This window comes from Chiloscyllium punctatum, chromosome 24 (genome assembly GCF_047496795.1).
Source record: "Chiloscyllium punctatum isolate Juve2018m chromosome 24, sChiPun1.3, whole genome shotgun sequence".
Lineage (NCBI taxonomy): Eukaryota > Metazoa > Chordata > Chondrichthyes > Orectolobiformes > Hemiscylliidae > Chiloscyllium > Chiloscyllium punctatum.
The window spans coordinates 79,685,465-79,701,524 of record NC_092762.1 but is presented as its reverse complement, the minus strand read 5'-3'; the positions used below and the strand labels follow the sequence as shown (position 1 = coordinate 79,701,524).

The window sequence follows — 16,060 nt, the reverse complement described above, 5'->3', positions numbered from 1 at the left end:
ACTGCAGTTTCATAAACCCCACAGCAAGGCTGGGAGTGCACAGACACAAGATACTGATGGAACTAAAATGGAATCATGCAGCACAAGAGATCATTCAGTCCACTGTGCCTGTGGCAGCTCCTTGAAGTGCTCAATCACCTTCACAAGCCCCCCCAAAATAGAATATAGAACAGTATGGCACAAGAATAGACCCTTCGGCCCACTGGGTCTATTCTGACCATGATGCTATTTTAAACTATTCTTATCTGCCTGAACATAGTCTGTATCCCTCTATTGTCTGCCTGTTCATGCCTCTTAAATGCTGCTATTGTATCTGCTTCTACCACCTTCCCTGACTAAAAGTTTCAGCCACCTGAAACTTTCACCGCACATCTCCTCTCACCTTAAAACCTATGCCCCCTAGTATTTAACAGTTCCACCCTGGGAGTTGGACAATCCACCCTATCCAAGTCATATAGTCATGGGAGATATAGAGCAAGGAAACAGACCCTTCAAACCAATCCATCCATGCTGACCAGATATCCTAACCTAATCTAGTCCCATTTGCCAGCACTTGGCCCATATTCCTCTAAACCCTTCTTATCCATATATTATTACAATATTTAAAAAGGCATCTGGATGAGTATCAACCTCCACCACTTCCTCTGGCACCTCATTCTAAACATGCACCACCCTCTGCATGAAAAACACATTTCCCTTTAGGACCCTTTTAAAAAATTTTCCCCTCTCACCCTAAACCTATGCTGTCTAGTTCTCAACTCCCCCATCCCAGGGAAAAGACTTTGTCTATTTATTCAATCCATGCCCCTCATGATTTTATAAACCTCTATATGGTCACCCCTCAGCCTCCGCGCTCCAGAGAAAACAGCCCCAGTCTATAGCTCAAATCCTCCAACCCTGGTAACAACCTTGTAAATCTTCTCTGAACCCTTTCAAGTTTCACAACATCTTTCCAATAGTAGGGAAACCAGAATTGCACACAATATTCCAACAGTGGCTTAACCAATGTCCTGTACAGCCGCAACATGACCTCCCAACCCCTATATTCAATACTCTGACCCATAAAGGAAAGCATACCAAACACCTTCTTCACTATCCTACCTATCTATCCATGACTCAATTTGCAAGAAACAATGAACAGAGACCTTGCAGTGCGGGTTCAACAACACTCCCTAGGATCTTACCATAGTCATGCTAAGATTTGCCTTTCCAATATATAGCACCTCACATTTATCTAAATTAAACTCAATCTGCCACTCTTCAGCCCACTGGCCTCCTCATAATTTTGAGTGTTTCTATCAGGTCACCCCTCAGCTTCCAATACTGTCATTAAAGCAATCAAAGTTTGTCCAACCTCTTCTTTTAGCTAATACATCAATCCAGGCAAACCACTTTCGCGTCCTCTCCATAGGCTCCACATCCTTCCTATAGCGTGACAAATTGCGCACAGTACTTCAAATATGGCTTGGCCAAAGCCTCAATTGCAGCATAACTAGCCAACTTTTACTCAATGCTGTGACCACTAAAGACAAGCATGCGGTATACCTTCTTTACCACCTTATCCACTTGTGTTGCCACTTTCAGGGAACTATGGACTTGGACTCCAAGATTCCTCTATCATTGATCCTAAAGGACTGGTCATTTACAGTATACCTGCCTTTTGTATTTGACCTCACATTTGTCTTGATTAAACTCAATCTGCCATTTCTCCACGCAACTTTCCAGCTGATCTACATCTTCGCTATCCTTCCTCACTATCCACAGCTCCACCAACTTTGTCTCATCTCCAAACTTACTAATTAGCCCACTGACATTTTTCATCCAAACTAAATGTTCCCTTTACAAGTATTTATTAAATACCCCTTTGCAAATTCACTAGTTGTTTCCAGTGCCCTTTCAAGCAGGACATCCTGGATCATAACAAATTTTTGCATTAGAAGTGAACATTCCAATTCACCTCTAGATATTCTTTGTCAACAAACTTTAAAGTGTGTTCTCCAGTTGCCATCCTTTATGCTAATGGAAACATTCCCACCTCCCCCCATCTACCCTAACAACCCTCAAGACACAAAACAGCCATTTGGCCCATCAAGCTCACTCTTCCATTTAACATGATTATGATCATCTCACTGCTCTACTCAGCTCTCCCCCCATAGACTCATTGATAGGCATTGGATGAAAGTTCAATAACGATCTTCAGAAGCAAGCTGGGTAAATACCTGAAGGAAGAAAAAATTCCAGCGATGTGGGGAAAGCGAAAGACTTAAATGGATTACTCTTTAAAAGGGTTGGCATTGATTTGATGGATGAAATAGCATGCCTTGCAGCAATACCATTTCATGATTAACATGTAAATATACACAAACATACATATACATTTAAAGTCCCCACGCACAGAACACACTATTTAAGACAAACAACTTTACTGGAAGGTGTCTGTGCTTGGATGGTTCGTTGGACTCTGCAACATTAACAATGACTAATTTTACCACTAACTTGTTTCTCAAATTTCAACAAAGTGTGAAAGGGGAGATGTGTGGCACATCCGCTATCTTCAAGGGGTTAGAAACTAAACAAAACACGACAGTACATAGTCAGCCCTTTAAAAAGGCAATGAACAACAAACCAAGGAGAAAGGTAAAACCGAAACATCAACTAACAGGCACAAAATCAAAACCGAAAATGCCGGAAATGCTCAGTGAGTCAGATAGCATCTGTGCAGAGACCAAAGCAAAGCAATGTTACAGTTTCACAGACTGATTTTTCACTCAAACTCTTGCCATGTGATCTGGTGATGACTCTCAGCATGATCTGCTTTTATTTCACAATTCATACAGCAACAGTCTTTTTTTCCCCAAGGCAGACAAGCTACTTCTAAAATACTAATTTGCTTACATTGATGATTCATATTTTATTTGAATACTAGAAATTTCAAAAGAGAAAAAAATACATATTTGATAAAAGGGAGAAGCCTGCTGTGACAGAGCAGAGGAGTCCTGGTAGTTGGAAGTTTCTTTCCCAGAGCTGCCACAAGTACAAGTATAAGGGCTAAGCCATTCTGGACTGAGTTGAGGAAGAATTTCTTTGCTCAGAGTTGTGAACTTGTGGAATTCTCTCTCACAGAAAGCTGTTGGGGCCAGTTCATTAGATACATTCAAGAGGGAGCAGGACATTGCCCTTGTGGTTAAAGTGATCAAGAGGTGTGGGATACTGAAATCGCAAGATCAGCCATGATCACACTGAATGGTGGTACAGGCTTAAGAGCCGAATGGCCTACTGCTGTATCTATTTTCTATGTTTATATGTAATAAGTACAAGGGCTGAATGGTCTGTAAAAACTGGATTCGTTTTTGCATTTTTTTTTGTATTTTGTGGACAGAAATGGAAAACTATTTTTTCAAAAGAAAAGTGTTGACAAATTGCTGCGCGTTTTGAATGCAAGTAACCTGTAAGTGCTGATTGGACAGTTGCAGGTTCAGGGAGTCGGCAAAACATTGTGGGCCGAAGGGCCTGTTCTGTGCCATACTTTTCTACATTCTATGAAAGTTTACAGGTAAGCTCGAGCCAAGTGTGTGCAAACCGACATTCAACCGGCCAAAAGTAACTGTGTGGTCTATGGTCTCGTGACCATTTATTGATGACAAAGGCCTTCTGCCTGCCAAAAACTGTACGATTGGCTTCCAGGTAGCTGAACAAGTTGGGGCCATGAAAAAGAATGAGAGAAGCTATCAGATCTCTAAACTCAGGAGGTGTCTCTGATTTTTTTTTAAAAGAAGAAAAAATAGTAAACCACTTTAAGCCTGAAGAAAGCTAGTTAATTTTTCTTTTAGCAGTGCCAAAGACTTTGAATTAGTAAGTCGGAGACCTTTTTAAGTGTGAACCAGTCACCCTGTGCCACCTGCAAGCAAGTGAACGCACCTGGAGAAGGAAGGGAGATGATCAGGAAACAGAGTTCTGATCAGTATTAGAATCAAGTCAGCAAACAGGAACACCAAACTGCTTTGCATTCTTTTCATCTGCCTGTAATATCTGTGTTTTATCCCCTGGCCCTGTGTGTGTATAGGAAGAGTTTAAAGTGGAGTAGAGTTTTAACTAGTAAAGTTGTACGCCAAGAGTTTAACAGTGTTTACCTGTTGCTAGCGCCCATCGATTTGGATTAAATAGCAATTCTTGTTCAGTACAGAAACTTGGTCCATGCTTTCTTTCTGTTCACCTAAAATTGAGTAAATTGGGGAATGTGGGATACTTTTAAAAAAGCTAACATTTAAAAAAAAAATTAGAATCCCTACCGTGTGGGAGCAGGGCCATTTGCCTCACTGAGGCCACACCAACCTTCCGAAAGAGCATCCCACCCAAAATTCAGCTTTGCATCAATGCTGGAGGCAAGCACATTGGAAAACTACTGGCAGTTCTTGGGGAGTTACACATTGCCTTTCTGATCTGCCTGCTGTGTGGGTTGCACAAATTGAAATGGTCAATGCATGAACAGGAGCCGACAATTCTGACTCCAGAGCAATACTGGGGGAAAATACTGAATGGTCAGAGGTCCTATCATTTTCGTGAGACATTTAACAGAGGCCAAGTCTGCTGTTACGCATTGAAGAATAGATCCCATGGCGAATACCTTCCCCTTACCAATAACAGGTTGGACAAATCAGATCTGATGGCTCTTTATAGGGGCCTGCCATGTGCCAACAGCCAGTGAAGTTTCCTTTATCCCGCTAAGTTCTCAAAGAGCTGCAAAATGCTCTGTGGCACTTTGAAGTCATGAAAAATGCTAGGGAAATACATATTCTTTTCTCCAATAGCTAAATTAATTGGAGATGGTGCTTTCAACTGGTGTCATATTATACTTGTTGCAAATTCCATCATAACTGTCAGGTCAGTTTTGGTTCACAATTAAGGTCAATTAAGTTTCTCAAATCTTCAAATGGTACAGTTGAAAACAGGACACTTTCAAAATTAAAGGCAATTCCTCTTACAGTCACTCAGGATTGAAAGAACAATCTTCCAAACTTCAGGGTCTCATTGTTTGCTGATTATTTCACCTATTTATATTAGTGTGAAACACAATCTCATGGAAAAGTCGACCGCCCCATATTTTTGGTAAAAAAAAATGAACGTTTCTATTTCTCTCTTGTAAATGTCGACTCTAGTTCTTCACAGATAACAGATCAACATTTGAGTCAAGGCATGATCCTGTACATAAATGTTACAATGAGGAAATGAATTTTTTGTGCCATTGTGTGTTTTGATGCACAACTCACCAGTTTGGTGCAAAAGTTTAAGCTGCATCAGGCCTGAGTCAGGTGAAAACCTTCCTTTGTCTGCAGCTCAGCTGAGCTCAGTTCCTCTGTAGCACTCATGGAATACAGTCTTATTACCGCAATTGGTTGTGTTTTTGTTTAGAGATCAATTGGACTTCTGCTAATGATGTGGTATTTTAGACCGTAACACTAATTTCAGCCCCTGAGAAATAGTATTCATGTAATAGTCAACCCCATAAATTTAACCTTAGAAAATAGTCTAAAAAAAATTCAACTTTTACACGAGTATATATGGTACTTGCTTTGCTGACACCAAGTCAGCTGGAGAGAGTGGCAGACGCCAGGTGTACTCTAGTAAACTTCTGAGGAGTCAGTCACACCTGATGTCAAGGGAAACAGGAACCAGGAGAGGCCAAAGGAGGTTCTTATGTGCCTCTTGGCCTGTAACCCCATCTTCAGTTGTTCAGAAAGGCAAAAAGCACGTGCACAACTTGCTCCCCCCCAATCTCACTGTTGCAGGAGCATCCATTGAACCTGATTTTCTAAGATAGTGACAATAAACAAGCATCAGGAGTAGTGACAGCTTTGGTTCAGGCTACACCTCTTGGGGAAAGCCTTCCTGCCACCTGTGTTCAAACAATGATACAACATCTGCAGATTCCAATTCCATTCCTTAATAACTCCCATCACTCAGGTCCACAGACTGTCACAAGGACAAACTGATAAACACTTCAAGACAAATCAAAATTACTGTTCATAATAAGTCAATGCAAAATGCTGAAAGCTTAGAAACATGGTCAAGATAAAAGAACAATCACGACACTACCTTGGTATCCAATAAAAGCATAACGATCAAAGTCCACTCTCAGGCTCAAGTCAAAGCCCCAGATGCAAATTACAAGTAATTTTACCTTAAAAGCTCAAGCCCATGAGTCAATAACACAAAACCTTTGACTGGCACTGAACAGGCAAGTACACAGGAGTGGCACTTAGCACAGCTGGTGAAAGGCCGACCCAAGGGACCAGTCAGTCTATGACACATGCAGAACCATGATCCTTTTCCAGTGTTTGCACTGTGACCCACTGCAGATACCAACACACGCCTAGAGACCTGCAAAACTGAAGAACACATCTTCCCAATCCAAACCAGTTATGACTGATCAAATTTCAAGTGTTAGCATTGGAAAAGAAATGTTTTACTCATGTTTAGCAAGAATACCAGTAAAGGTATTAAAAACAAAATAAATCATCCAACCCCTCAGGTCCCCTTCGATATTTTCACAGATTGTCTGGGTTCTGCTGACTTTAGTTGCAAAACATATGACTGCACAATATGGAGCTGAGCTAGAACAAGGACAACTCTTCGACTGAACTTCTGTCTACACAATTTGCTGAGATTGGGCTGACTGGCATTAACGATAATACCATGAACCTCTGCATTTCTTGCTTAGACAGTGCACAAGAATCAGGACACACCAAGGGGGATTTCATTTTGTAATAAGTTGTTAAACTGTCGCTAATGGCATTTCCAAAAGTTCAATTTTACTGTTCTAACATTCTTCTCCTTGATGGATACAAAACCTTCTTTCCTCTTTTCCATCTCTCATAAAAAATTAATATCTATTTGTTGCATACAAAATGCTGGATTAATTCAACACCTTCATGACATCAAGCACCCTACTTCCCATCCAACTATAAAATCCCCAAATGATTTAATCCACATGCCTGTTTTACACTCCACCGAAAACAGATAGAGCATGGAAACAGATCCTTTGACCCAACCAGTCCATGCCATGCTCCCAAACTAAATTAGTCTCTACTGCCTGCACTTGGCCCACATCCCTCCAAACATTTCTTATTCACGTACTCATCCAAATATCTCTTAAATTGTTGTAACTGTAACTACATCCACCAATTCTTCAGGAATTTCACACATACACCACTGTAAAAAAAAAAAGTCTCTCCTCTTGTCCTTTTTAAAAGTTTCTTCTCTCGCCTTAAAATTAAGCCTCCTAGTTTTGAAGTCCGCCATACCCCGGGAAAAGACCCTCATCATTTAACTTATCTACACCCCTCATGATTTTATAAACCTTAAGCTCAGCCCTCAAACCTTTTACTTCAGTGAAAAAAAAAAGTCCCAGCTTTTCTAGTCTATTTTTATATCTCAAACCCTCCATTCCCAACAACGTTCTGGTAAATATTTTCTGAACCCGGTCTAGTTTAATAATATCCTTCCTGCTGCAGGGTCACCAGAACTGCACACAGTTCTCCAGAAGAGGCCTCACCCACATCTTATATAATCTCAACAGGACATCACAACTCGTCTCCTCATAGGTCTGAGCAATGACAATTCAAACTCCCATCTCTACAATCCTGTTTGTCCGACGCCCTGTTTTCCAATTCAGAGTTCGATATTTATTTTTATTTGTTTTCCTCTAACTCAAAAATTTATTCATTCTCTGGCATTATTTTCCAGGCTGCTTCTGAACTCAAATTCTTCAGCCTTTGGCCAGATTCCCTGCTGTCTGAAGAAAGGAAATATTTTTTAAAAACCTACTGCATCCTTCACTGTGGTCACTGCTATAAGGAGACCTAGTGCAATGAACACAGCAGCGTACACGAGCCAAACCACCTTGTCAGCACAGTTCCTGAGTGCCACATTTCTAAAACCGTTGCCTCAGGTGAGAGATTTGCACGACTCATCCTTCTTGCAGATAAAATCCAATTTCGCCAGTTAAGGGAACAAGGAATAGTTACGCGGCTAAGTCATGGCCTAGCTGGAAATTCGCCTGTTCTAAGCCAAACTTCAGAGACTTAAGTCTCACAATCCACACAGATTCTCCAGTACATTAGTGCATCTTCATTATCAGAGAGACTGTCTCTCTAACGCCAAATCAAGGACCCAACTTGTTACATCTCAGGTGGGTGCAGGAAGAGCATCTGGGCATTATTTGAGAATGAACATGAGACTCTCCCTGGCATCCTGGTCCATATTTAATTTGGAGAAAGATTATCTGGACCATCTTGACATTGCTGCTTGTAGGTCTTTACAGTATTCAGATTGTTCTATCATAGGAACAACAGCCAGCAATCATGCTTCACATTTAATTACCACCTGCAAACTTTGGACATATGAAGGCGTGAGAAACTTATAAATGCTTTCTTGGCTCTCCAACTGCATTAAGTAACATTACACAGGTTGGCCACATGCCACTCAACATATTGGCACAAGGTTCACGTGAAACTTGAGACTTGACTGCAGGGTTCCTTTCTTTAAATTGGCATGGTTGCCGTTGGCATACGTATATCTCAACACTACAATTCAATAGAACTAGAAATGAGAGAGAAAAATGCTGTAAACATGACAGAGGTGGACTTTTCAAAGACTGGCAATGGTCCAGCTGGCATCACACTATTGTGTCCTTGAGCTTGGCTCTGAATTGTAGAACACTGATTTAGTTGGAATTAATTAGGAAAATAACAACCCTTTTAAACAAAAGGGTCAATGTAAAATAATTTTACATCAGTGATTCACAGTCCTGACAGAAGGTGGATTAAGGTCATCATTGTGACATTTTGGAAGTAAGTAATTGTAAAAGACTTGCATTCAAAAAAACATCCAACAGCAAGGTCCCACGTACTAACTACAACAGACCATCCTTATGGTTGTTTTGCAAACAGATGAGTCAATTTGAGCACAGTGTGATCTCACAAACTAGAAAACACCAATTAATATTTGCTTGTGAAATTAATATTGGCCATGTCACCTGGAAAAAAGACTCTACTTCTTTGTAGAAAACTCCTGTATTATTTTAACCTCCACTTGAATCAAAGCAAAAAGACAAAACTCTGTAGGTGGAGGAGGAGGAGGAGGAATGGGTTTGCAATTGTATCCAGAGGATAGCCCCTCCAATAGCCCCTCTCTCAGTACAGTCAGTTCTGCTATAAATGCAATAGCTCGTTTCTTCTGCAATCCCGTGTTAGAAGAAAATCACATAATAACAGCACCATTTAAACTAAGAGTCAGGATTGCTTCGTAAAAAAAAAATACACTTTAAAACTTTGCACTTTAGAAACAGTATTCCCAATTCATCAATTGTGTTATAGCGAATTTGCATTATATGCACGTTATAGCAGAACGACCTGTATTGCATTTGACAATCAGCCTCAAGTCAGCAAACAAAACAGTGATCAGGAAACTCAGCTGATGAGGCACTGTGGAAATACAGTTTACGGTTCTCCAGAACACTCTGACCCTTTAAAAGACAAAGGGTCTCTTGACTCTTTCAGATGCTGCCACATGAACTCAACACATTCTGGTTTGGTTTGTTTCAGATCTGCAGTGTCCGCTGTTGTTTTATTGAGGGACCAAGCCCTGAGTTAGGCTTTGAAACACAAGCAAAAGCTCTTTTTAAAACAGTGAGCAGCCAGGATCTAGGATACACAGAGTGTGATAGAGGTAGATTCAACTCTGGCTTCTGAGAGAGACTGGGCAAGCACCAGATGAGAAAATGAATTGTTATGCTACAAGGAAAGGGCAGAAAACAGATAACATTTGTTTAACGTCTCAGTACAAGGACAGCTGATGTTCTTCTCATTATCTTGGTTCAGTCATGAATTTATGGAATCTTTTAACTGACATAACTTACTGGGTCTCAGCATGATGGGGTAAGGGTCAATGGCCTACAGATCATTGCATTGTTATTACCAATTCTGAATCAAACTGATACTACCTTGCAATTGACCAATTTCTGAATGTTGCCAAAACAAAAACTTGCATATCAAGTTCCATCATTTGCTTACACAGATGAAGAGAAGGCTTTGAAATTTGTTGAGTATTTCTGTTATCTTTACAGCCATCTCTCTGAAAAGGCCACCATTGATGAGGAGATCCAACAGTGGATTAGCTGCACCAGCTCAGCCTCTTACAAGCTGCAATGAGTATGACAAAGACCTTTTGTCAGTCAACTAAACTAAGGGGACATAGGGCAGAAGTTCTGTGTTTTTTCTGTTGCTCCTTTAAATAATTGGGTGACATTTACAAGTTTCCAATCTACAGGAAGGAATGTAGATCTCATTACAGAAACTGGAGTGTTTGAGAATAGGCTGGGACTATTTTCCCTGGAGAGTCAGGGGCTGCGGGGTGACCTTATACAGGTTTATAAGGTCATGAGAGGCATAGATGAGGGGATTAGGCAAGGTATTTCCTGAAGGTAGGGGACTCCAAAACTAGACGGTATAGGTTTAAAATGAGAGGGGAAGATTTAAAAGGACCTCAGGGATTACCTTTTCACACAGACAGTGGTGTGTATGTGGTACGAACTGCAAGAAGTGGTAGAGGTGAATACAATTACAACATTTAAAAGATATTTGGACAGGTACATGAATATGCGCAGCAGGTCAAGCAGCATCCAAGGAGCAGGAGAATCGACGTTTTGGGCATGAGCCCTTCTCCTGCTCCTTGGATGCTGCCTGACCTGCTGCACTTTTCCAGCAACACATTTTCAGCTCTGATCTCCAGCATCTGCAGTCCTCACTTTCTCCAGGTACATGAATAGGAACGGTTTAGAGAGAGATGGGTCAAATGCAGGCAAATATAACCAGTTCAGTTTCAGAAAACTGGTCAGCATTGATAAGTTGGACCCAAGGGTCTGTTTCTGCTGTATTGACTCAGATTACAAATACATTGATTATCTCTATAACCACCTTCAACACTTTTGGTTTGCTGTGCTGTGAAGTCAGATTGTTAAATTATTTTATACAGTGACTTTCTCTCTACCATTCCCCTGTCCATACTGGCATGTTCCATTTCTCTTCAACCAGGGCCAATCCTTTAGAATGCCAGCCTTACGCTCCTCTTTTCTTTCTTTGGCACCTTTAAAAGCCTATCAAAAATCCAACTATTTATCCAAGGTTTTGGAAATCTTTCATTGTAACTCTTTCCATTTCTCTACAGCTGCTACATTTAATAATAGCACATCTTGATGCATTGACAATACTGGAGTAGAGGAAACAAATGCTTGGAATGTTGTGACACAAATTTGTCAAATCCATCAGTGTCATCTCACTGCGACTCTGGCCACAGAATAACATTCTCACCCAAGTAAAATCCATTAAAGCTTTTGCTCCAGAACGATAACATTTTAACCTTTTTTTGAAAATAAAAAGAGGATAATCCCTGTGTATCTGTAAAATACTTCAGTCTTACAGTTGTTGGTCTTGTGAATTGTATTACCGTACAGTGACCTTTTTGAAGGATGTGGTTTGCTGAGTAGCTGGTTTATACAGTGCAACATTCTACATGTCCTCTCAAGACACATTTGCCTGTGACCTGTAGGCAATGTATGATCACAACAGGCTCAAAAAAAAGAGAAAACAAATTATGCATTTAACAATCTTCAAAAAAACAACATGCTAGGGTTTTTGTTGCTGTGCCTACGTAAAACATTGCTTCTATGAGAAAGGTCTGTTTGATGAAAACCAAAAAAAAAAGGTAGAAAACTCTGATTTCAAAGATTATAATTTCCTGTTGCCCTGATGCTATCCTCGTATCAGCTCTTGACTCACCCATATCTATACCTTAAAATACAAAAGGTCTGTGACTTTTACAGTTCCTGTCATGTTGTTTGGAAAATAAGTTTCTGCAGCATCTTGGCAATAGTTGCTCTCAACCAACACCACTACACCAGACGATCTGGTCAGTATCACATTGTTCTTCGAACACAACACAACGCAAACAGCAATGGAGCAGGAGTAAGTATTCCAGCCCCTGGAGTCTGCTCCTCTATTCAATATGACCATGGCTGATCCCATTTCAACCTTAACTCAGTTTTCCTGCCTGTTCTCTATAACACCTCCACCCATCACTAATTAAAAAAATCTCAAAATTTACTTCACTGCACTCTGGGGCAATGAATTCCACAGATTCATGCCCCTTTGGAGAGAATTAATTTCTCATCGGTTTGCAACCCACTACCCTTTATCCTAAAACACTGACCTCTCTTTCTAGATTTTTCACAAGTGGAAACATCCTTTCTACATCTATGTTTTTTAATCCATTCTAGCACCTTATACACCTCAATTTATTGTCCTGTCATCATCTTCGGTGGTCATTTTGGTTGAGAGACAAGTATTGCAGGGTCCTAATTTATTTTCCAATCAAAATTATACAAGCCGTAAAAGTCACAGATTTTGGATTTGGAAGTTTAAGGTACAGACGTGGGTGAGTCAGGACATAAAAAAAAAGGATGCCCTATGATTGTGAAAGGATAGGTTCAACAAGATTTCAGACTATTTATTTGTTAAGAACCCAGTCATTGTGCATAGATCTTATATTAGGTGATCCAAAAATTAATAGTCATTTAGCATGTAGCACAGTATGCTCATTATTGGACTTCATTCCAGGGAAATCAGAGGCTGGGAATCCTGCAGAGTGTCTCATGTTCTGACTTTCCAAAGCTTATCCACTATCTACAAGGCACAAAGTTGAAAAGTATGGCGCTGGAAAAGTGCAGCTCAGGTAGCATCTGAGAAGCAGGCGAGTCGGTGTTTTGGGCATAAGCCGGATGAAGGGTTTACACCTGACACAACCGACTCTCCTGCTCCTTGGATGCTGCCTGACCTGCTGGGCATTTCTAACTCCACACTCTGACTCTGACTCTTCAGCATATGCAGTCCTCACTTCCTCCTGTCTGCAAGGTGCAAATCAGAAACGTGATGGAATACTCCCCACTTGTCTGAAGGATTGTGGCTCCAACATTCAAGAAGCTTGAAACCATAAAGGACAAAACAGCCCACTTGACTGAAATCACATCTACAAACATCCACTCCCTCCAGTACCAACACTTAGTAGCATAAGACAGGAGCGGAAATAGACCATTCAGCCCATCGAGGCTGTTCCACCCTTCAATCATGGCTGTACAATTACACTTTTCCCAGCATTCCCTCAAGTGTTTTCTCATCATAACTCCATTTTAATGCTTCATACTAGTTCTGACAGAGAAATTTTGTACTAGTGAGGGATTTGGGTGAAAAGGAAATCAGGTGGGAATAATTACATATCAGGGAGTTTTCACAGGCACAACAAAAAAAAGGGAAACAAAAGGCCAAACACACATTCCGCAGTCTCTGTTCTCATCAATTTGGCTTCAGAACTCATTGCATTGGGTCATTCCCATGTCCACCATCATTCAAATATAGGTTTCACAGCTAATCTCAAGACTGTCACTGCTCCACATAGGCCACAATCTCAATTACAATGACCCACAGCTTGGGAATTCCTGCTTTAGATTCAATGTTAACACTTCAAAAATGTTACACAGCACATGGCTTCTATGCAACAGTGAAAGTGGACAAATAGTCACACTCATAACAATTAGTTCTCAGCTGTTTAGGATAACGAGCAATATAACACCAACACTTGACAGGGAGGACCTGGATAGAGAATGATCCAGATAGAACTGTATTTCAACCAACAATAAATGAGGGAAGGAAATCAGAAAGAATAATTAGACAAGGCTCTGAGCAGAAAATCAGGTGTACAGTTTCCTGTAAAAAGTATAAACAAAATACAACACACTAACGAGAAACAATGCCAGCACAGTCTGAATCACATACAATAGCAATCCATCTACACTGCATCATGGAGGCATCCTGTCAGGCAAACTCCATATATTCAAATGAACAGAAAATGGTACTGAAATGGCCCCGTGCTGTGAAAAATGTACAAAACAATAATGAGCTCATCCCAATTGTCCTTTAACTGAGCAGTTTGCTGGGGGAATTCCAGAGGCTATTTAAATTCGATTAACTATTGAATCAATAATTGAAAACTGGTCTCAGTAGCCAAACATGCTTCAATGGTGATATCATCTGAAGCTCATGATCACGTCACACTCTGGAATCCTGAGCCCATAATCTATGTTGACTCTTCAGTACAACATTGGGAATGCCAACCAGTGCTTTCCAATCAACCACACACCATTATCTCAATCTTATAATCGTGCTCAGTCCAAACTACTTGGTACATAAGAATGATCACATTTCTGAAGCATATTGAGAGCTAAGAGAACTTTTAAAATGTTGTGAGATTGTGGAAGCTATTACTGCAAATGTAAATGGTTTGATGGTGGTGCGGTGTTAATTCTCTTTGATGAATAATCCAGAAACCCAAGCTAAAGCAGATGAGTTAAGGGGGTGGAAACATGGACTGCGATGTTGTTGCCATCACAGAAGTGGTTGGAAGGGGGTCAGGACTGATAGTTCAACATTCCAGGGTTTTGGATCTTCAGGCAGAAGAGAGGAGAGAGTGTGGTGGTTTCATATTATTAAAAGGAGTCGTTACTGCAATGAGGTGGGATGATATTTTGGTGTGTTCAAATGAGGCTGGGAGTAGAGCTTTGGAATAAAAAAAACACAATCAAACTGCTGGGAGTGTATCATAGGCCCCCGAATAGTTTGCAGATGGATTGGCCATGCTAAATTGCCCATAGTGTTAGGTGCATTAGTCAGAGGGAAATAGGTCTGGGCGAGCTACTCTTTGGAGGGTTGGTGTGGACTTGTTGGGCCAACGGGCCTATTTCCACACTGTAGGGAAATCCAATCTAATCTTGTGGGAGAGATGAGGAAGAGGACATTATCTTCGAGTAAGGGGTCAACAGTTAGAACAGAGGATGAAGAATTTCATGTTAGGAGGGTAGCAAATGTCTGGAATTATTTTCTACAGAGGGCTGTTAAGGCGGTGTCTAATAGTATATTCAAGGCTGAAGTAGACTGATTTTTATATCAGTAAGGGGAAAAAAAAAATAAAAATCGATGATCATGGAGAAAAAGCAGAAAAATGGAGTTGAGGATTCAGATCAGCCTGGATCTGACAGCAGACTAAAGGGCCAAACGGTCTCCATCTATTCATGCATCTTAAGGTCTAACAGACTTCCAACACACTAATGTAATACAGAATGCAGGAATGACTTAAAAATGGACTGTTGTGAAATTGTTTGGTCTCAATCTAATAAAAAGTACACTAAATAATCAGCACAAAGCTCTGTCTAATTCAGCCCCAATTGTAGATCTTAGTAAAAGCTAGGGTAAATGTTTGGCCATTTATCATATTAGCTTTGTTCCCCCCCCACCCCCACCCAATTCCCACCACACAGTATATTTATTATGATGTTAACTCGTAAAGCTTAGCACATTCCATAATTCTGTCTTCACCTTTTAAAATGATGCTGGAGCTCACTCAGATAGTTCATAAACACAGGGCGAGTCTTCTCAACTCCAAACTTTCAGTGTTCCACTGCATCTTCCCAGCCAGTGACCAGAAGAGAGAGTGGTTCCATCGCCCCAAGGGAATGGCTGATTGTTGTCATGAGATTATTTAAGTCCAGGTCAGGCCTTGGTTTAACATCTCTCCCAAAAGCAAGTACCCAGGACAATGCAGCACTCCCATAGTTTAAATACAAAAACATTGCTGCAAGTCACAGGTCAGGCAGCATCCAAAGAGAGGGAGCAAGCTAATGTTTTGAGTCTTCATCAGAGCTGACAAGAAGTGTGCACAGGGTGGCTTTTATGCAATTATGGAGTAGGAGGGAAGGGTGGAGTCCTGGGGGAGAAAGGCTGCTGATAGTTCAGATGAAGTGATCAGAATGTGACAATGGTGTGTCTAACTGCCAGACTGGGAAGAACAGACAGTCCTACTGCAGTTGTGGGAGGACAGAGGGGACATTGTGACAGAGAACACAATGAATAAAACCCAAAGAAAGGGAAGGAGTGGGAGTGGGTTCACAATCTGAAGG

General features: G+C 40.8%; 1 protein-coding gene across 2 annotated transcripts in view; it reads right to left on the bottom strand.

The window, feature by feature from the left end:
• LOC140494732 (spindlin-Z-like) overlaps positions 1–16,060 on the bottom strand; it is a 100,573-nt gene that overhangs the window by 72,730 nt on the left and 11,783 nt on the right. The window contains exon 1 of one of the 2 annotated variants that reach the window (XM_072594272.1): positions 4,131–4,172. The exons of the other annotated variant lie outside the window; for it this stretch is intronic. Within the exon in view, the coding sequence (XP_072450373.1) occupies positions 4,131–4,147 (17 nt within the window). The 5' untranslated portion in view covers positions 4,148–4,172. Of the gene's footprint in view, positions 1–4,130; positions 4,173–16,060 lie in introns of those variants that run through there. 2 annotated transcript variants of the gene reach the window in all.